The sequence below is a fragment of the Sceloporus occidentalis genome, unplaced genomic scaffold (assembly GCF_023333645.1).
Source record: "Sceloporus occidentalis isolate IW3139 unplaced genomic scaffold, rSceOcc1.0.p SCAF_7, whole genome shotgun sequence".
NCBI lineage: Eukaryota > Metazoa > Chordata > Lepidosauria > Squamata > Phrynosomatidae > Sceloporus > Sceloporus occidentalis.
In genome coordinates, this window is record NW_028316987.1 from 19,058,713 (window position 1) to 19,080,453 (window position 21,741).

A 21,741-nucleotide genomic window follows, 5' to 3' on the forward strand; every position below is an offset into this window, starting at 1 on the left:
TTTAACTGCCCTGGCTCAATGCTAGGGAATTCTGGGAACTGTAGTTCTGTGAGACATTTAGCCTTTTCTGTCTGAGAGAGCTCTGGTGCTACAGTAAACTACAATTCCTAGTATTCCCTAGCAATGAAACAGGGCTCAAAATGGGTTGTTTGTGCTGTGTGTTTTGGACGTGATAGACTGTACCCGCAGTCTGTTTTGTGTGCCAGGGCTCTAGGCAATGGAATTCTGGGAACTGTAGTTTGTCGTGGCTTGGTTTTAGACTTATTTGATTAACTGTGGTCCAAAACACACTGAAGAAATAATCCAGATTGAGACCGCATTAACTGCCTTGGCTTGGTGCTAAGGAATGCTGCACATTGTAGTTTATTGAGGCACCTTCTCTGACAGAGAAGGCTCAATAAACACCTCACAATAGCAACATCTCACAAAACTACAGTTCCCAGAATCCCTCAGTAGTGAACGCGGGGGTTGTAGCCTGAGTGGACGCTTAGCCCCGAAACGAAGCTCCAAGCGTTCCTAAAAAGGGCGCGGGGTGATGACGTAATTAGCCGATACCCGGAAGCAGAGGCTGGGGAGCATGCGCACTGAGAGGAGGAGCAAAACGGGACCCCCTCCAAATGCGCGTTTTGCGCATGCGCGGTGGTAAAGCCGGGGGAGGGCGGGGCGTTTGTGAGGAGGAGGAGGAGAAGCAGGGCAAAAGAAGAAGAAGAGGAAGTAGCCGGGGTCGGGTCGGGTCTCGCCGGCGTCGAGATCTCGCGAGAGTTGGTCCTTTCTCTATTTCCCAGCCTTCCTCGCGCGCCACGGCTCTGTCTGGAGGTGACCGGCTCTGAGAGAGGAAAGAGAGACTAGGAACGAAGCCATGGAGCTCCCGCCGCTCCCTCCTCCTCCCCCTCCGCCTTCCGGGGCCGAGGCGGAGAAGCCCGAGGCGGCGGCTGCTGAAGGCTTGGCCCGGGTTTGCGACCTCCTGGTCCAAGGGGAGCCGCCTCAGCAGCCTCAGCCCCCGCCTCCGAAGCGGAGCTGGACTCGACGGAGAAGGCAGCAGCAGCAGCAGCAACAGCAACAGCAGCAGGCGCCTCCTCAGCCAGAGCGGCCCCCGGGAGGAGAAGGCATCGGGAGCAGCAGCAGCAGCAGCAGCAGCGAAAGCAGCGAGGAAGAGGAGGAGGAGGAGGAGGAGGAAGAAGAGGAGGAGGAAGAGGAGGAGGAGGAAGACGAGGACGACGAGGAAGAGGAGGAGGAAGAAGAGGAGGAAGAGGAAGAGGAGGAGGAAGTGTCTGAGGTAGGAGAGTCTTAGGGGGGGTCCTCAAAATGGAGGACAGGCAAGGAGAAGGGCAGGCCTGACCCAATCAATAGCTTCTGAACACACACACATAGTCCTAGGAATGTAAATCCGTGCTGCTGCTTCATGCTCCGAATGGGGGGCATTTTGGACATGTAGGACATGTCCTGAACAAGGAGGACGCCTGGTCGCCCTCCCTATGAATATAAACCCATGCTTCTCAGTCATGCTCCAAATGGAGGACATTTTGGAATCCCTCCCGGACAGGAGTTGGGAATGTAGGACGTGTCCTGGGAAAGGAGGACGCCCGGGCATAGAAATCCATGCTGCTTAGGCGTGCTTCAAATGGGGCTGATTTTGGAATCCCTCCCGGACAGGAGGTGGGGAATGTAGGACGTGTCCTGGAAAAGGAGGACGTGTCTGGTCACCCTGCATATAAGTATAAATGCATGCTTCTTAGTGGTGCTCAGAATGGGGGGCATTTGGGAATCCCTCCTGGGCAGAAGGTGGGGATGTAGGACATGTCATGAACAAGGAGGACGCTTGATCACCCTCCGTATGAATATAAACCCATGCTTCTTAATCATGCTCAGGATGGGGGGCTTTTTGGAGTCCCTCCTGGACAGGAGGCGGGGAACGTAGGACGCGTCCTGCGAAAGGAGGACGCCTGGCCATATAAATGTAAATCCACGCTTCTTATTCACGCTTCGAATGGGGATGGTTTTGGAGTCTCCTGGACAGGAACTGAAAATGTAGGACGTGTCTTGGGAAAAGAGGATGTGCCTGGTCACCCTGCATATAAATATATATCCATGCTTCTTAGTCATGCTCAGAATGGGGAACATTTTGGGGTCCCTCCTGGACAGAAGGTGGGAATGTAGGACGTGTCCTGGGAAAGGAGGACGTGTCTGGTCACTCTCAAGGAAGGAGGGGGGACACCTGTGCTTCCTTTCCCTGGGTGGTACTCTGGGAGAAAGGAAGGGAAGAAGGGAAGCGTCTCAGTCCATGGCCTCCACTGGCCTGGTTTCATAACCTTCGCCCTTATGGATGACGGATGACGGCGCCAGGAGAAGGAGGAGGAGACCTCAGGCGACAGAGGAGCCCAGAAGCAGCCGCAAAACCACCATCCTGAGTGGGGCAAAGGCGTCTTCTTCGCAGCTGGTAGTGCCTTTTTGCCACAGATGGAGTCGAGATGAATTTGGGGAAGAGGTGAAGGGGAGCCAGCATGGAAGGGGCAGACTGAACCCACTCTCTCCCAGCTACATTGCTAAAACTAGAGCTAGACTTAACAGCTTGGGCTGCATCCACACTGCAGCGATAACCCAGTTTGACACGGCTTGAAGCAACCCTGGTTTTAAGCCCGAAGATGGGAGGAAAGTGCAGTCTCATCCATGCCAGACTTCTCTCGCTCTCTCCCAGCCATGCCCTTTCCTGTTTCCTTTCCTTTATACAGAATGAAATCCTGCTCAGTTCATTTGGATTTCTTCCCTGTAGGTGTTGCACGGGGTTGCAGTCACGTGCCTGACTCTTCCTTCTCCTGGCAAGCGAAAGGAAGAGCTTTTGTATGGGCCCAACAGTGGAGTCCTCTCACCAGTGTAATGGGGGAAACTTATAGAGCAACTTAACAGATAGTGTACAGTTGGCCCTCTATATTGCTGCCTTGAGTCCCTATATTGGGAGAATGGTGGGATATAAGATGATAATAATAATACATCTGTGGCTTAGACTTTTGCAGATTTGATTATTCAAGGATTTGATTAATATGTTCACGCTAGGAATCTCTAGATTCCTAGAGAGAGAACGGCCTGTTACAGACTGCCAAAATAAAGCTGCTTCAGGTCTCTTTGGAGGTATGCTGTTTAAATGATGCATGCATCCTAAGAATCCGGAAGCTGCACCAAAGCTGCACTCCAGTGCTTAGGAATGGAGTCTGGATTTGGTGCGACCTCCGGACTCTTAGGACCCAGGCATCATTTAAATAGCATACCTCCAAAGAGACCCGAAGCAGCTTTATTTTGGCAGTCTGTAACAGGCTAACATTTCTGTAGGCATTTGTATGCCCTCCGCTGTAATTCTGCGATCAGCATCTGGGAAATGTTGGCCACAGATTCGCACTGGAGGACCTAGAGATTCCCAGAGAGGTGTTTTCTTAGGTAAAGAAAACCAGCCGTTTTTTATTTGAGGTTTTTCCATTTCATGGGGATCCTGTGCCCCTAACCCCAGTAGATATGGAGGCCCCACTGTATTTCACTTGCAGTCCTGTTGTGGATGTTTATACTCAGAACTGACTTTTGAGTTTAATGAAGGACTTGGCTTTCCATAAAGCCTCAGGTACTGGTTGCTCAGCATCTGTTGTCTTATGTCTTAGGTATGCTGAGTTCCTAAGAAGAGTGCATATAATTATAATCTTACAGTAACCACGTTTACCCTGAAATCAGGCTTCTTGGTTTCAGTTGCCATTGCTTCCAGATAATTTGATGCAGCCTTAATTGAAAACTTTGTTTTCATATTTTTAATCTTAACTTGAGGTTACTTTTAATCATCTATCTCTGTTCTGGTCAAGCTTAGCATGTTTCTTCTTGTCCTTGAAGAAACATGAGGCCCCATACAGACAGGCCAAAATAAAGCTGCTTCGGGTCACTTTGGAGGTATGCTGTTTAAATGATGCATGTGTACTAAGAGTCCAGAAGTTGCACCAAAGCTGTGCTCCGATCCTTAGGACTGTATCATGGCTTTGGAGTGACTTCCGAACTCTTAGGACACATGCATCATTTAAACAGCATACCTCCAAAGTGACCCGAAGCAGCTTTATTTTGGCCTGTCTGTATGGGACCATGAGTGTTACTTTTTGAAGCAGTAGTTCCTCATTTTTTTTTATTGTGGTATCACTAATCAATCTTTGGGCCATATCAAAAGAGTATATACTGTATTTTCAAAATATATGTGCAAAAGCATGTTCTAGCAGCATACTGAAAGGAAGTATGTGCTCTGAGCACCATCAGCATTTTAAAATCCAGCTATGATACATATAATTCATTGAAGAGTTTTCCGTATGTTTAATTTGTTAATACAATTAAATGCTTTCATCAGAAGTCAAGAACATAGTCTGAAAGTTTTAGTGCTATAGATTGTCTAGCTAAATGCATTAAGCAAAGAACCTTTAGTCTTTTTCATATAAGTCAGCAGTAGTAGAAAACATGTAACTAAGGGTTGTCTGCACAAGCCAAAAAGGCTCGGATTTCCCTCAGCCTTGCATCATCTAGATTAGATGATGCAGGCCAAAACTCCTGGGGCAGGGTCGGGTTGATCCTGCCTGTTAAGACATGGATCTGGAGGATCCGGCCTGACCCCAGGGTAAAGAACCTTCACCTTGCAGTAATAAACCCCTGGGTTTGTGCGAAGTTTGTAAGTAACTATTACAAAACCAGGCTGTTCAGACAGTCCTCAGATGCTCCTTGCCTTCCTGTCCATCTGTTCAACTGATAACCCCCCAGTCTGATGCAGAAACAGGGCATCTGGCGATATGGGTGCAGTCAGGCACCCCATTTCTGTATCAAACATGGCACCTGGGGGGAGGGTTCTCTATCGGACTGATAGCTGGCAAGGTAAGCAGTGGTTCTGGGTCTAAGGTGGGTGCAGGGATGAGTGTCTGAACACCAGTCTGTCCTTGCGTTGACCCAGGGACCTACCTGGGTGAGCATGGGGGCCAGGCAAACATGGACTCAGTTCTCACCCCACCTCTTTTTCCTTGTGCATGTTGGTAGTATTTCTACATCTTGCTTTGTTCCTTGATGTACCAAGTGGTGCTTGCTACCAGGAGTGCTTTTATACAGATTTGGTTGATGTGCCAGTTGCTCCACTGTATAAAGCATATCTGACTTATGTATAAGTCTTGATCACATTTAATTTGTACTATGTAACATAGTCTCTGCATGGACTTTCAGTTCAAAATGATAGAATAACATTAGTAGGGGAATAATGTGATGAACAGATTGGTCTCTCCAGTCTTTTCTGATCATGTCATTTCAATTTTATTTCAGGCTTTATTTCTAGGAGCAGTGGTAGTTCTTACTTATGCTAGTACTAGTTGCTCAAAAGTTGTGCACCAGTTTTTCCCAAACTTGGGTCTCTAGGTATTTATTCATCAGCTTTAGCCCCCTGAAACTCCAGGCAGCTTGGCCAGTGGTAAAATATTCTGGAGGATGTAGTCCAACAGAAGCTGGAGGCCAAAGACTGAGGACCATCATCCTAAATTAATAGGACAGCGTCCTATCCTTTTATAATTTCATCATACAGACTGTCAAGCTTCTCCCTAAGAAAGAATTTTATAGGCTCCCTATTCTAGATGAGCTGTTACTGTTTAGTTTGCATACATTTTAGTTCTTAAATGTTTTATTCTCTTGGTGCTGATGCTTTCTAGGGCAGACATGTGTCTTACACACATATCTGTGCCATAGGCACATAATGTGTTAGTTGCTTGTTCACATCTTTTAAAAACAAAAAACTTTTCTGCTGATAAATACATTACATTCATCAGGATTAAGGAATTTAGAAGCATTGCTTTTAGTTGCATGGACTAAATTTAGCAAGGTAATATTAAATGTTCTGAAACACTCTAATTCTGGTATTAATTTATCAGTGGAGTTTTCTAAAGGTCAAAGTTTATATCACCAATTAAATACCTTTAGCAAGTGTTCCAGCCCAAATGCTATCAAAACTGCTCTTATGTTTCCTTATTTCTGCTCTTGCAGAGCAGTGCCTCCTGCTCTGTACAGTATTACCAAATACACCACAGTGATACTACTTTTCCTTGTAAGTATGCAATGTTTAAAAGTTATTGTTAGTAAGTATACATTTTTCCTTTCATTATTGTATTTGAGGGATGTTTTTAGTGTTAGCTGCTTTGATCTTCTGGAGAAATGGGATACAAATACATTATTATTATTATTATTATTATTATTATTATTATTATTATTATGCTATGACAACTTTCCCAAAACTTGTGTCATTAAAATATGTTAGCCAATCTGGTAGGGTTTGCTGAGAGTCCTTGCTTTCTTCATTTGAGCAGAAGAATTTAGGGCTGGAGGTCTCTACCGCAGAGAGTCATGATCCTTTATGAATCTACTGGCAATCACTGTGGAGATCTACCACTTATTAGCCTCTGTGGGGGTGGAATTTTGCAAGATATGGCATATGAATAGCTGATCAATCCTTGATATAAGCAGGAGTGGGAATTGAATGCTCCTGCAGATGTTGGACTACAGCTTGAAATTCCCCTGTGTCTATGCTGGCTAGAGCTTGTGCCAGTTGCAGTCCAAAATAATTTGGAGGGCTTCACAGTTCCTATCCTGCTACAGAGTGAGGGGAAAATAATACTAGACACAGGTCTGTGGTATGATAAGTTGTCCACTAATCAGTGAGAACATAGTAGTGTTATTTATGGTGCCAGCTATTAAAAAAATGATTTGGATCTAGGAGCCTGCTCCTTCCATAGAATTCAAGAGATGTCTAATAATATGGATGGTATTGTTATCCCTAAGTGGGATTCCCTGACTGTTTCTGGGAGTTAAAACAATGTGTCTGCTGCCCAGGCCAGCCACAGCACAGCAAAACTAGTGTTAAAAAGGCTAGAGGACAGCCGATCCCACTCTTACAAAAAAAATCACTCCATATTTTTCTTTTTTTCCTGCAGCAGAATCACTTCACATTATAATCTTTGAAGTTTTTGTTATTTTAATTGGCGTTCAGAGAATGAAAGACAGCGAAATAGCCCCCTCCTTTCTTCCTTGTTTAGAAAGTTGGAGTTAGAGAAGAGCCAATAGCAAATGGGGCTGAAGCTGCAGAGAGAGTGGAGATCACTATACATGACTTGAGTAGATCCAGAAACAAACCAACTTTCATTATACTTGTTGTACAAAGTCACCTCAGACCCATAGCTACTGCATCCCCTAAGCACGGTTAGGGCGTCCCTTTTCATTGACAGAGAAAATCCGTCAATGAGCTCATAATCATGCTAGTCCCTAAGTGTGAAATGCTTCCAGGGCAGTCATATTATTGGTAATCACATGGTGTTAATGTCCCCATCTCTTCCCCCTCCACTTTTCTATTCCCAAGCAGATTGTTCTCCCCCTCCCCATTTTTTTTAAAACTTAAATCGCAGTAACTGAGCTCTGGAATTGCTCAAAAAAGTGAAAATGAAAATAAATAAAATGAAGTGATTTTTTTAAAAATCAGAAGACATGCTGCGTAGGATATAGGGCAAGGAAATGTGGTTAAGGGGGAGTCAGGAAGAGAGCATGATGGTGAGGAAGTGTGATGATGGCTATAATACAAACAGGTATAATTCTGTTTTCATTGACAAAGATGATTATGGTGAGAACAGGGCTCATGCAGTAAAGCCTGGTTTTGAGGGAAAGATGGTGGTACTGTGCAGCTGAGAAAAGTGAAAGATTTAGAAACTGCCTTTTGACTTTACATTTAAGCTGGTCAGTTTATAAATCAAACCTGATTTATGAGCAAAACAATGAGCTACATTTGGAATGAGGTCACAGGATGTTATTGACTGGACAGTGTTTAAAAGAAATATACTTGCACAGTGAAAGGAGGAAACTGGGGTTGCAAAGCTTTTTTTTAACAGTGGTCTTTCCTATTCCAAATCTTGTATGCAGAAGATGTATCTTCTGTACAGTTATATGTAGCTACAATGCATTTTTTTCTCCTATCAACATGCAAATGAAAATTACAAATCAAGGTGCGACCTGGTCAAGGTGTTTGAGCCTAACTTTTAAAAGAAAGCTGATCAAGGCATTTTTGTATGGCGCTTTATGGTTTGTGACAAACATTACCCAACCTGGTGTTCTCTATATATTATTAGCCTTATTAATTAAGACTCATATGGTTCTAGTGCTGCTTTTAAGATTTTCTTGTACCAATCATATATAGACATTTATTTAGAACATTTAAACCTATTTACTGCTAAAACTATCAAGGTGTTTTACATCCCTAAAACATACATTGGCGGGTTACATACCGCCGGATTGCGGTGGTCTCCCGCCGCCGTCGCTTGCAGCATCTGGGAGCCGTAGCAGCCAAACTGTGCAGCTCCCGGACGCTCTGAGGAAGGAGCGCGGAAATCGTGCTCCTTCCTGGGCCCTGGAAAAGACGTCACGAGGTGCTAGTCACGCACTCGCGGCGTCACTTCTGGGGCGCGACGTGCGTCCACTACTTCAATATGGCGGCAGCCATGTGGAACGGCCACCACCATTTTCTACGCGCAGAGCGCGTATTAGGGTTAGGGGCGTCTAGAAAGGATGCCCCTTTCTAACCCTAGTGCGCGCTTGTCATGTACTACAGTGCCCGTTTGTAACGGGCCATTGAAACCATATTCATAATACAAATGAAGAACAATAAAATACATATCAAAATATAGGGCTGTAATATAAGGAATAATGCTCTGGAGATACTTGAGCAGAGAGTTATTTTCAATCATAGCAGTGTGTTGCTTCCACAAGAGATTCCATAAGTAGCGATAAATCCTCACCCAACATCTTATAGGTCAATATAAGACCCTTCAAATAACCAGGGCCTTAGTTTTTGAAGTCACAATGTGTTAGTCCCTTACAGAGACAAGGAAATATACTTGCATAAACATCCCCAAGCAATTTAGGCTATAATTAACCTCATTTAAGAAATAAAGAATGTTGAGAGTTGCAATCAAACATCATCTTGAAGGCTGCATGTTTCCAACCCCTGTTACAGAAGATGAACCTTCAGATAACCTGGACTCAAACCATTTAGGACTTTGTAACTATTATAGCACTTTGAATTCTCACTGAAGATGAACTCAGGGCCAATGAAGTCATTTTAAAAAGCGAAGCTTTTAGTTGCCAATAACTGTCCCTGCTAAATAATCTGGATACAGCATTTTGGACTATCTTAAACTTCTGAATGACCCTACTTGGCCTCTGAAACCAGTAGCTTAAAAAGCACTGAAACTGAAGTGCACTGACTTATGCAGAGACTATACAACTACTGTTGGCCCTCCCCGTTTGCGGCTTTGACTTTTGTGGATTTGATTATTTGCAAATTGATTAATATGTTCTAAGAATTTCTAGGTTCTTCCAGCACAACTCTGCCATAGGTTGACCATAGAGTTGCATCTCAAGACTTAGAGATTCCATGAGAAAATACTTCCTTAGGGATGTATAGGTTTTCCATTGTAATTCTATGGTCATCCTCTAGCAGATGTTAACCATACAGTTGTACTGGAAGACCTAGAGATTCCTAGAGAGGTGTCCTCTCAGGTAAAAAATAGTGTTTTTTTAATTGCAGTTTTTCCACTTTAATGGGGGGTCCTATGCCCCTAACCCCAGTGAATGTGATGGGCCCACTCTAAAACCAACAATTAAAAATATAAACACAAAAGTTTTTTTTAACATTTAACCATCTGTAGCATTTAAAATTAATTAATAGAGTATATTAAAAAATAAAACTGCACACACACCATTAAAGGCCCATCAAAGTCAGTTTCTAACAGACTGATATGGGGAAATATGTTCCTTTAAGTCACCTGGACAGGAGTATTGTAAGGCTTCATACATCATCACTAGAACTTTGAAATGTGTCTAGAAATGGATTGACAGCCACTGATGCTATTGCAACAAGAGAGTTGGGTTCTCTGTAGTCAGTCCCACTTAACAAGTTGGCTGCAGCTGTTTGGGTTAATTGAAGTTTCTGAGCACTTTTCAAAGGCAGTGCTATGCAGAGTGCATTACAGAAATCCAAACAGGATGTAACCAAGGCATCAGGAGCAGACCTTTCAGAAAAAGGTTCATTTGACATCCCAGCTTTAATTGTGAATGCACTCCTGGTCACTGCTGAAACTTGGAGCTCCAGGCTCAGAGCTGAATCCAGGAGTACACTTGGATTTAAAAGACACCACATGTTTCTTACTGGAGTTAGCTTTCTTAAATAATGATTTCTACCTTACAGTGACTAGGATCCTGTTGACTATAGTGGTATAATTACTTTGGCAGTATCAAGATGAGGGAGGATAAAGGCACAGCAGCTGCAAAAAAGGGAGGGGAAAGTAACAAATGGGAGAGAAGATTGTTGGATCTGAGCTACTTGTTTCTCAAATATACAACTTCAGGGGTGTGGGAGCCTTACACTGAAACTACTGTGGGAGATATTACTATCCAGGCACTTTTACTGTTAGGGCCTTCTTAGGCCTGGAAGCTATGTACTGCAGAAATCGGGAGCTTGAAGCCAGCAGCCTTCTCTGTTGCTTCTGCCCCAGCCACATGAACCTGGAGTGAATGCAATCATGTAAATAAACTGTTATGTGTGCCATGTGTTCCAACAGGATTCTGGCCTGAGAAAATGACATTGGTGCTTATATTCTACCAACATCATTGAGGGAGGAGAGCAACTTGCTAAAAACTTCCCAGCAAGATCTAAGGTGGGTTACAAACCGCCACTTGGGACGTCCTCAGGACGTTCCATTTTAAAAAAGGGGCGTCTCTTCTAGACGCCCCTGGCTCTAGTACGGACTCTGTCCATACAATATGGCGCTGGCCGTTCCACACGGCCGGCACCATCTTTACGTATCGGACGCTGTGCGTCCGAACATGTCGCGGCGTCTGTGACGTCGCAAATGCGCCCCTGGCGCCTCGCGACGTCACAGAGGCACCGCAAGAAGAAGCTCCATTTTGGAGCTTCTTTTTCAGTCCGTGTGGGAGCCGTGCGGTGTGGCTGCTGCGGCTCCCGTACGGAGCAAACGGCGGCGGCGGCAGAACGCCTCAAAGCGGCGGTTTATAACCCACGTAAGTGTCCTCAGATTGGACTCTTACACGGATTCACTTTGTGAGAAGAGCAGCACTGATGTCCTGGCCAGGTTATTATCTGATATGTTCCCCAATTTGGTATTGGGTAAGACATTTAAGAAAAATGTAAGACATTGCAAAATAAAAGCTAAAAACACTAATATAAATTTATGCTCAAAATAGAGGACACTTTGGAATTCCTCCTGGACAGAAGGCTGAAATGTAGAACAGGTCATGGAAAAGGAGGAATCTGGACACCCTATATTTGTTGTGGGGGCTAGTGCTTTCTGGGAGGTTTTGCCTCCCCAGATTGCCACAACCTAGGCTGCATCTGCACTGCAGAAATAATGCGGGTTGATACCATTTCAATTGCCATGGCTCAGTGCTATGGAATCCTGAGATTTGTTAGTTTGTTGTGGCACTAGAACTCTCTGGCAGAGAAGGCAAAATATCTCATAACAATACAAACCCCAGAATTTCATGGTAGTTAAAGCTGTGTCAAACTGCTTTATTTCTTCAGTGCAGATGCAGCTTTCTTATGAGATATCTTGTTATGTTGTTATGAGGTATTGTTATGAGATATTTTGCCTTCTCTGCCAGAGATCTCTAGTGCCATAACAAACTACAAATCCCAGGATACTTGAGCATAGTGGAGTCTGTTATTTTGTTTGAGGGTAGAAGAGCTGCTTGTGAAGTCCTGCTCTTTCAATGATAACTTCATACAAGTTTGTAAGGTACATGTTTACTTTGTAAATCTCTTAGAGAACAGAAACATTTGAATTAATTCTACAGTTCTCTGAGAGGAATTGTCATCTAAATGTAATAGACCTAAGATTTGAAGAGCAAAATTGCAGAGTAGTTCTGTATTCACACTGTGAGTGGATGGGGATAAGTCATTGCTAGCTGGTGGATCACACTGTGTGTGCAGCGTATGCTCATTCCATGAGAGAGATACAGAGGTAGACAATAAAATAAATAAATAAAAATCTGCCTCCCCCAGTATCCCTGGAAGTTCTGCCAAGGCCTAGTGGTCAGAGAGTATAACATCCATGTTCTACCGGCCAATGAATTGGATCTGTGAATGCATAGTGAGAGGGACATGACCACACTACTTTGCATCACCACAATCATCCACAATAGTGCCACAGTAACTACGTCTGGTCCATTTCCAAGGAAGTGCAAACAACAATACTTCTGTTAGTTTGCAGGTATCCTTCAGGTTGGGTTTGAATCCTTTTAAGCTATCTTTAGCCACTGCAGAACCCAGATGAAGAACAGGAGGGTTTCAACAGTGCAGCACTCACATATATATTCCTTTGCAAGATGCCTGCAGAGATTGCACAAAGTCCTTCGGGGTGTGTGTGTGTTATGTTCTGCTAGGATTGTGGGAGAGACTCTTCTAGAAGAGAAGGTCCATGCTATCGCACAAAAAGGAAGTCCCATGCACATTAACAACAGAAGTCCCCAGTGGCTGTTTGCAGAGGGCGCAGGATTGGGAAGCAGAAGATTGGTGTTTAAGTCCTATTGGTGAGAATTTCTTACTTGCCTCTTGCATACCATGAAAAACAAATGCCATGCCAAAGCAACTTTGCTTTTATCTATGCTTTTCTTATCTTTCATGTGAAAGTTCAATTAACTTAAATATAAAATGGGTTCTGAAAGCCATAGTTTCCCATCTGGAAATATTACAAAAATTGTTCTTCATATTTGGCTAAGTGTGTAAGCCAATTTGTAGCCCTCCAGATGTTGTTGAAACTGCAATTCTAGCTGATGAGAGCTGCAGCTGGAGTTCCACAAATTGCTCAGTCCTGTTCTGAAAGCTACGTGTTTGGTATAAAATCAAACTCAAAAGAAAGCATTGGAATAACATGCAATTAGTTATAGTATTGTATTTGTATTGTCTTTGTTTCTAATATTCCAATAAAGATAAATCTCTATTTGTTTTTTCTTGCAAACTTAAAGAATTAGAAACCTCATAACTATTTAGATTTTTACTGTCTACATACACATGCTTTTCAAGTTATTCAAGTTATTGCATTTTCTTGATTCCATTTGATCAGTTATTTAAGAATGGCAAGAAAAGTATGGGTAATTATTTGGTGAAAATTTGTTGAGGAGGTCCCATTGAATCTGTTTTCTTTCTTTTTAATATGAGACACTGAGATCATAAAGTCTCCATTTTTCTAATTAAATAATGTTGATTCCTGAGACTGTTACAGTTTTGCAATTCCTTGTAAAGTTTAGATGAAATTTGTATTTCTAAGCTACTGAGTTAATAGAATGGGATGGGGAATAAGTGGCTCTCCAGATGTTGTTGGGCTGGAAGATTCAGCAGTCCTGGTCATCATTCCTACTTCCAACCATGCTGGGAGTTGCATTCCAACAAACATATTTTAAATTTTGTGCTGGCTTCTTCCAAAAAAAGGACCCAAGGCATCTCACAAGATAAAAACACTTCAAAACCAATTAAAATAACCTATTTAAAACAGTATAAAATTAAGGTGAAAAACATACAAAAGTTGAAAAAAAATAGTCTAAAACACATACCCCATATAAAGCTCCCAGTCATGATTTTAAAAAGCCTAGCCTCCTGCGGAAGTAACCACCAAGAGGGCTCTCTCTTGTGTCCTCACCAAGCGAGCCTGTGATGGTCGTGGGACTGAGTGAAAGATGCCTTCTGAAGATTTTAGGGTTGTAGCAGGTTGGTATGGGGAGATATGGTCTCTCAAATAGTCTGAACCTAAGCCATATAAGGCTTTATAGGCCATGACCAGCACTTTGAATTGGTAGCAAGTGAAGCTCTTTCTGTTAATGTATAGAGTGTATGAAAATGTTCAGATGTAACATTTTGGAAATGGTTATTCACTTTGCAGAAGCCTAGAATTGGCTGCAGATGGGACTCAAACCAGCAGGTGATATCCAAGGTCACAGTGTGTGCCAGAGAGCACGTAGCAATGTGTAAATATACTGTGTCATCTTTGCAAGGGAGAAGATATTCCAAGATACACAGGAAATTGTACAGGAAGGGGTTGAGCTAGATTGCCACATGGCAAATATGTATATAAGCTCAGATGTCCGTTTGTACATTTTGCGGGTTTATAGTTGGTGGATGGTGTTGGTGATTATTCTCGTGTGTGTCTTTGGCAACAAATAAACAAAGTGCCTCTACGGAGATAAGCCAGGAGTCGGTGTGCCTTTCTTCTAGCAGCTGTTTTCCTGGCATGCTCTGGCAGCTAACAGTTGTTTATCTTCAACACAAGGCTTCCAAGTTTACTCTGCGCGCTCACATTTGCATCAACAGTTTCAATAAGGGAGTTCAACATCCCAAAACTCCGCATGACCTTTTCCGGCAGTTTCATGTAAATGTTAAATAACATGAGGGACAAAAGAGAACCCTATGGGACTCCACAAGCCAGTGGCCAAGGAGTCAAACAAGAGTCCCCCAACACCAACCTCTGGGTCTGCCCCTCTAGGAGAGACTGAAACTACTGCATGACAGTGCCTCCAAGTTTTATCCCAGAAAGGTGGTTCAGAAGGATACCATGGTTGATGGTATCGAAAGCCACTGAGAGGTTTAACAGGACCAACAGGGACACACACCCTCTGTCCAGTTTGCTCTGTCCACCTACACCATCCCATAACCACATCTGAATTGAAATGAATCTAGCTAATTCATTTCATCCAGAAATCTCTGGAGCCTGGAAGGCCGCCACCCGCTCCAGAACCTTGCCCAAGAAGGTTAGAGACTGACCAATAGTTATTCAGACTAATGGGATCCAGAGAGGTCTTTTTCAATAGTGGCCTCACCACAGCCTCCAGTTCTTATTACATACTGTTGGACAGCCTAGAGGAGCCAGGGGTCCAGTCCACAGTCATCAATAAGGTTTGCTTGCCTGGACTATAACCCTTCTCTACTTTTATAAGATATTTGTGAGGGTAAATAGGAAAGAAGCCTCTATATGCCACCCTTGGGTTTGTGGAGTTTATACAGTGGGCTGGAATTTGGTTCCAGAATCTCCTGTGGATACCAAAATCCATGAATGCTCAAGTCCTAGTATATATAATGCATAATAAAATTGTGTCCCTTATATAAAATGACAAAATCAAGGTTTGCTTTTCAAAATTTATATTTGGAATATTTTCAAGCCATGGATGTTTGAATCCATGGATAAAGAATCCTTGGATATAGAGGCCCGACTGTATAGAATATTGTAAATAGCAATCTGTTTTATTTTCTGTATCTTGTTGAGACATTCTTGTACAAGTCATGTATATTTATTTTTGAATAGTTTCCAAAGAAATTTATTATTTGGATTATTTCCCTTTTCTCTGATCATTATCTTAAACTTCCTGGTAGTGTTCCTCATTGTTTTTAAAATAATTTCTTAGAGTTTATCTTTCACTTCTTAACATTTTGGTAAATCATTTGATAATTCTTATTATACTCTCCTGCTTTCATTCAGATCTCTTTTTATTCTATCAATGCATGTAATGAACGCCTATGCAATTTTCTGAATTCCCCAAATGAAAAAGATGATGAAATCTCTGTGCTGAAGTGATAGAAAACTGTCAACTAGTCTTCAGTGATTTTTTTTTATTAATTTTTAACACAAACAATCTAATTCACAATCAACTAATATACATTCAGAAAAGAAAGAGAGAAAAGAGAAAGGAAAATACACAATAAGGCTCTGACTTTCCACCTTTTGTATTCCACCATTACAGATCCAGATTAATAATCCTAAAATTGTTACATCATTATATTTCTTATTGCTCAAAAAATCCATAAATGATTTCCAGTCTTTCAGAAAATCTTCAATTGGCTTATCCTTTAAAACCCATGTTAACTGTGGCATTTGTGTTAATTCTGCAATCTTAACAATGCAGTCTTTTGTTTTCAGCACTTCAGTCCATTTCCAAGTTTAAGCAAACAACATTCTTCCTGCTGTTATCATATGTTGAACAAGTAATCCATATTTTCAGTTCTTTGTCCATAATACCAAACATAAATACTTCTGGTAATGTTACAAAATCTACCTTTATTATTATTATTATTTGGATTTACATATGACTCATAGACCAGTAACTTTTCACCTTCTTACAAGTCTCCACATATGAAGAAAAAAAAAAAGTCCTCCTTATGTTGACATTTCCAAATTCTGTTTGAAATATTCTGAGATAGTTATAACATCTTATTTGGGGTTAAATGTCATCTATATATCATCTTATATATGTTTTCTTTTAAATAACTGCACAAAGTAAATTTTATATCTTTAGACCATACTTTTTTCCATATGATCATTATACCTAATATTTTCAGCCCACTTTATTATGTGCTCTTTTACATGTCATCTTCTGCCTCTTAATTTCAAATGCTGTTTGTACACCTTTTAAATTATATGGGCATCATCTTTACATGTCTCTAAATAAAACTAATTTTCTCCAACCTCTATGGCTGCATTTTGCTTTTGATGATCAAATCTGTCTTAAGTTTTGTATAACCAAACCACTTAAGATCTTTACTTTCATTAAGAATCATTTATCTTGATACTTCAGTTTTCCTGTTCAAAGTACAACAGTTTTCAGTCATTCGTTTATCTTTTGTGATTCTCCCCTCCTCCTTTTTTGTTCCTATCAAATATGCAATGGTGTGTGTGTGTGTCTGTGTGTGTGTGTACACCCTCAAGTCATTTTTGACTCATGGTGACCCCGTGAATTTCATAGGGTTTTCTTAGGCAAGGAATGCTTGGAAGTGGTTTTGCCAGTTCATTCCTTTGAATACAGACTACAGCACATGGTATTTGTCAGTAGTCTCCCATTCAAATACAGTGTGCCCGCGTCATACACGTATGCACTATACGTGGCTTTCAGCTTACACTGAAAGCTGCGTGGGGCGCAAGGGGTGGCACTCCCATTTAGATTAATGGGGTGTGCGCCCATGGCGTGCACCTGCCACCACCTCCACATGCACGAGCCCCATTACTTTCAATGGGGCTCGAACATACGTGCTTTTGTTACACGGGGTGGTGGAACAGATCCCCCACGTAAAAAAAGAGTGCACTGTACTAACCAGAGCTGACCAATTTCAGATGGGATCTGGTGCCTTTAGAGTAGTTCGGTTAATTTGTAGGAATTAAAAAATACCGTACATAAAATCTCATTCTCCTGTTTAGGAAGTATTAACACTGAATCAGTCTATGTCAGGGTGGGAAACTCATAGCCCTCTGGACATAGTTGAAATACTACTCCAGTTAGTGTCAACTAGTATGGGCTTTGTTAAGGAATTATGGGAGTAGCATTCAAGCATCACTTGGGAAGCTAAGGTTCCCATGCTTGATTTTTGTAGTTTTATACAGGGCTGGGGAGTAGTGGTGATTTGGGGTTTACTCCTTGTCCTATTCTACAGTAAAATATTTTTTCTTAATGTTACTCCTACTCCCCAGCCCTGGGGAAAAACCCTGGTTGCTTTGCAAGGCTGGTGTGTGTGTAAGTGTTTCTCTTTGCCTCCCAGTCCCTCCCGCAGTGCAATACAATAACATTGTTTTTTGGTGTTTGCATGTACAATATAATAACAGGAATAAGGAATAACAATTGTATTTTGTTACTCCTTATTCCTATTCCTACTCGTGTAAAAACCTCTTACTTCTTTACTCCTTACTCCTACTTCCAGCCCTGGTTTTATATAAGAAATGGTACTAACTATCCCTGTTGAGACTGAGAAACCCTGGAGGTACCTTTTTTGTTTGTTCATCAGGATGTTTTGTCTAGTTGTGTTTCAGTGATCGCTGCTTTGTTGTATTTAACCATTCAAAGTGGGGAATGCCCTATATTTTTTATTTTGATATTACCTCTTGTTAAAATATAAAAGTTCTGCTGTATCAGACCAAACACTTATTGGTCCATAACCTCACAGTTGCCAGCCAGTTGTGGTTGAGAAGGACAGTGTAGAATATAAGCATGCAGAAGACAATAGCACAGTGAAGTCACTGATGATTTCTTTTTCTTTGCCAACTTATTCCCAGCTTGTTATGAGGTGGCAGCAATATATACATTTATTGTTACAGTATACCTTCAAGTTACTCATAATAATACAAACCTCTTTTTGATTTAATGGGCAAAGTTAATATGTTTCATGATTGAATATAGATTTCTGATGATGAAATTTCTTGATTGAAGTGCATCACAGGCAAACAGACAAGTTTACAAAGAGGAAAGCTTACAACAATGTCTTCAGAAGGTAGAAATAAATGAAGAAAATTGGGGAAAAGAGAATTCTTATCAAAGTTCTGGTTGGTTGTGTGGTAACTGAACCAGATATGTGCGATCATTTTTATCAGTGATGTTGGACCCCACACAGCACTGAAATTCATGAAAACAAAAGTGAAAGGTACATATAACTTGCATGTCTTGGGTCAGAAGAGACTGATGCTCACCTTACTCTCTTGTAGTTTTATGAAAACGCACAAAGCCTTATAAAACTGATTTCTCTGTTTGAATGTTGCTTTACTTACGAAGTTGGATTCTTTTTCTCTCAAAACAAAAGTTTATTTAAACAGTGGAAGAAAGTTATTGTTGTCAAAGTGATAGATGTGCTGTCAACATGTCAAAATGAAATGTTGCATGGTGCTTTCTGGATGGAGATGCTCTCTTGATTTTTTTTAAAAATTGCATTCTAGAAGAGATGTCTTAGTTCAACATCCTGGCTTGTGATATTTGCATTTCCTTAACATCCTGCAGTGAAGAATGTTCCATTAACTCCATATATAGTTTGTACCTATTATTAAGTTTTTCCTGTAGCATCTTTCAGGGGAGAGGAAAGAGCATGTTGACCCTTAGTCTAAAAGAGAAGAATGTGTAGCCTATGTGCTGTTGCCCTTTCGACAACTGAGAGAACTACTGCATGAGTGAAATAGTGTGCCGGGGTTGTTGATAAAGAGGAAGGTAAGGACTATCATTCATTGTCAAAAACTGGGCAACATAACATTAGCTGACATCTCATGGTGGAAGATTGTTGAACTGTGGTTGTGGGAGGTTGTGGACTACCTTCCAAAGGGAAGTTTGATTGGCCCCCTCTGGGCAGCAAAAGATTCTCTTTATTTAGGCAGGCCTTTGGTTTATAATTAATGTTGCAGAAGAAGCTTTTCATGCAGCTGTGCTATTATGTTTTTCTGATGTTTAAATGTACTTTAAACTTGCATATTTTTTTTTGTTTTGAATAGAGTTTTTTGATGAATTGCTTTTTAACTGAGGCTTAGTATAGAATGGTGCTGGCCTGGGGCCGAAGGTAGGGCTCGGGACACCAAAGAGTCTGCATGCTCCCGAGCCCTACGGTGCGCACGACAATGACATGGCCTATGCACTGTGTCCAAATGGCGTGGTGTACAAGGGACATCACAGCACCATTCCAGGGCGCTTATGGCACCTTGACAGCCAGCGCATCATTGCCACAATGTTTAGTTGGCGTGGCCACGATCTGGGAGAGAAAGGGGAACCCCCGGTCGCCCCTTTCTCCCAATCTGTATAGGCCCTTAGTTTTATTTTAGTTGTTGTGCCTCATTTTAATTGGATGTAAGCCAACTTGGGCCCTGTGCAAGGAGAAAGGTGGGATATAAATTAAACAAATGTGTTATAGCAGCCAACAGCCATGCATTACCTCTTCTATTTTGTTTAGTAAGGCAGATTTGTCACATGATATCACTAACTCAAAAAAACAAAGAGGAAAAAAACAAGTAGGATGATAATCACTGTCTGATCACCTGATAAACCATTATGGTTGTGCTTGGTAGTCAGTGTGATTCAGCACATTTTTACCTAGTTGTTCCCAAGAGGTCTGGCTAAGGGCCTGGCAGAGGAAGCTGAAAATCCCTAGGCTCTTCACCCATCCTCTGAAAAACCTCTAAAGAAAACCCTGCATGCTGTAATAGTATATTCATTACTAGCAGTTTGCTTGACTTTTTAAAAATCTTGTTATTTTCAAGGCTGTATCTGTCAAGATGCCAGATATGGAACTGTTTAGAAAGTATTTAAAGACACTTGATAGAATGCCTTAATTTAAAAGAGACATTTCAGTACATTATACATGTGATCATGAGTTTGCAAGTCCTGGGCAGGACTTGATGACCTCCTCTTGGAGGTCTCTCATTCATAGGGTTGCCATAAATTGAAGTTGACTTGAGGGTAGGTTAACAAGAAAAATACATAAGAAATCACAGCATCAAATACTGTTGTTAGTCCTCGAAGTGGTAACATTTTGTCTTGAGCTTTCATTGTTGCTGTTACGTTTCTTCAAGTCATTTCCAACTTATGGCAACACTAAGATTGAATCAATCTTGGTGTTTTCTTGGTAATTTTCATCAGAGGGCTTTTGCCACTGCCATCTTTTGAGACTGAGAGAGTGTGACATGCCCAGCCACCCAGTGGGTTTCCATGACTGAATTAAGATTCAGTCTCTGGTCTCCAGAGTCATAGTCCAATGCTCAAACCGTGTTGGTCACCAAGTACCATTAACATTGACTGTTTTTCTGTGTAAAATGATTCAAAACTGTTAGAATAATTGTTGGTGAAGAATATGAACAGTACGTATGTCATTGTAGAAGTAAGGACTTAGAATTGTGGATACTTATCTAAATATTCATCCTGTCTTGAGCATTGTTGGTTTGGGATTGTGACTTTGCCATTTGACCTGTGAAGAAAAGCAGCTCCTGTTCAGATGATAGCTAAAATATTGTAAATAAATAGTTGTTTTATTAGAATGAACAGAAATAATTTTGCTAATTCCCCACCTAATTGTCTTTTAGAAACCTTCCAGAAGCATTAACAACACCATGCTGGATAAGTCATGTTCCTCTCATCATTGTCAGTGCAGTGAACTTGATGGTTGTTCTGTCTCCTGACCATCTATGTCCTATATCCATATGGAGGCAGTTTGGATATGGTTGTTTTTTTTTTACTCCACCTTGCAGTCCACTCTGACTCTTTCTTGTTCAAAGATGTGAACAATTAGAGAACTCGGCATTAGGAAAAGCCTTAACACAGGGGAGAATGTAGTTTCTGAAGACAGCTATTGGCTAGCAGTGTCTGCTCTGAAAAAGAAAAAGAAGCATGTGTGATCTTGATTTCCCTTAGATCAAGGAAGAAAGGGATCCTGTCTCATTCCATTACTCTTAGATGAACACGGAGCAAAGAAAGAAAGAAAGCTTTTAATTTTGTGAAATATTAACGTAAGCATCTCAGTCTACCAGTTTGATATAGGATGGTTGTGAGAAAGAAAGATGAGGTTGCCACAGACATATGATAGTCTCAGGGAAATAATAGTAGATTAGAATGAATGTCCAGTAATTATAGTGCTTACCTATGGCACGGCTATGTTAATTTTGTAGGGATTGCCAGATAAAGTAGAGACATTGTGATCCCTTAGCCATAACAGATACTGAGAAAAGAGAAATGGTAAAGTCATTTACATGTGAAGTTAGCCCAAGTTCTGTGTAACACTTTTCTACATTGGCATTTTTATTAAACATGAAGGTGAAAAGAGGCCTTTCAGTATATGGCACATCAATAATCATGAATTGGTCTAGGGTGGAATTTACTTGGGCCTGTTACAGACTGCCAAAATAAAGCTGCTTCAGGTCTCTTTGG

General features: G+C 41.6%; 1 protein-coding gene across 3 annotated transcripts in view; it reads left to right on the top strand.

Moving 5' to 3' along the window:
• The first annotated feature begins 729 nt into the window (after positions 1-729).
• The window catches only part of LOC149309349 (ankyrin repeat domain-containing protein 17), a 123,046-nt gene continuing 102,034 nt past the window's right edge, over positions 730-21,741 (top strand). For all 3 annotated transcript variants that reach the window (XM_089532271.1, XM_089532272.1, XM_089532274.1), the window contains exon 1: positions 730-1,276. In XM_089532271.1, coding sequence (XP_089388397.1) covers positions 860-1,276 — 417 coding nt within the window. In that variant the 5' untranslated portion in view covers positions 730-859. The remainder of the gene's footprint in view (positions 1,277-21,741) is intronic.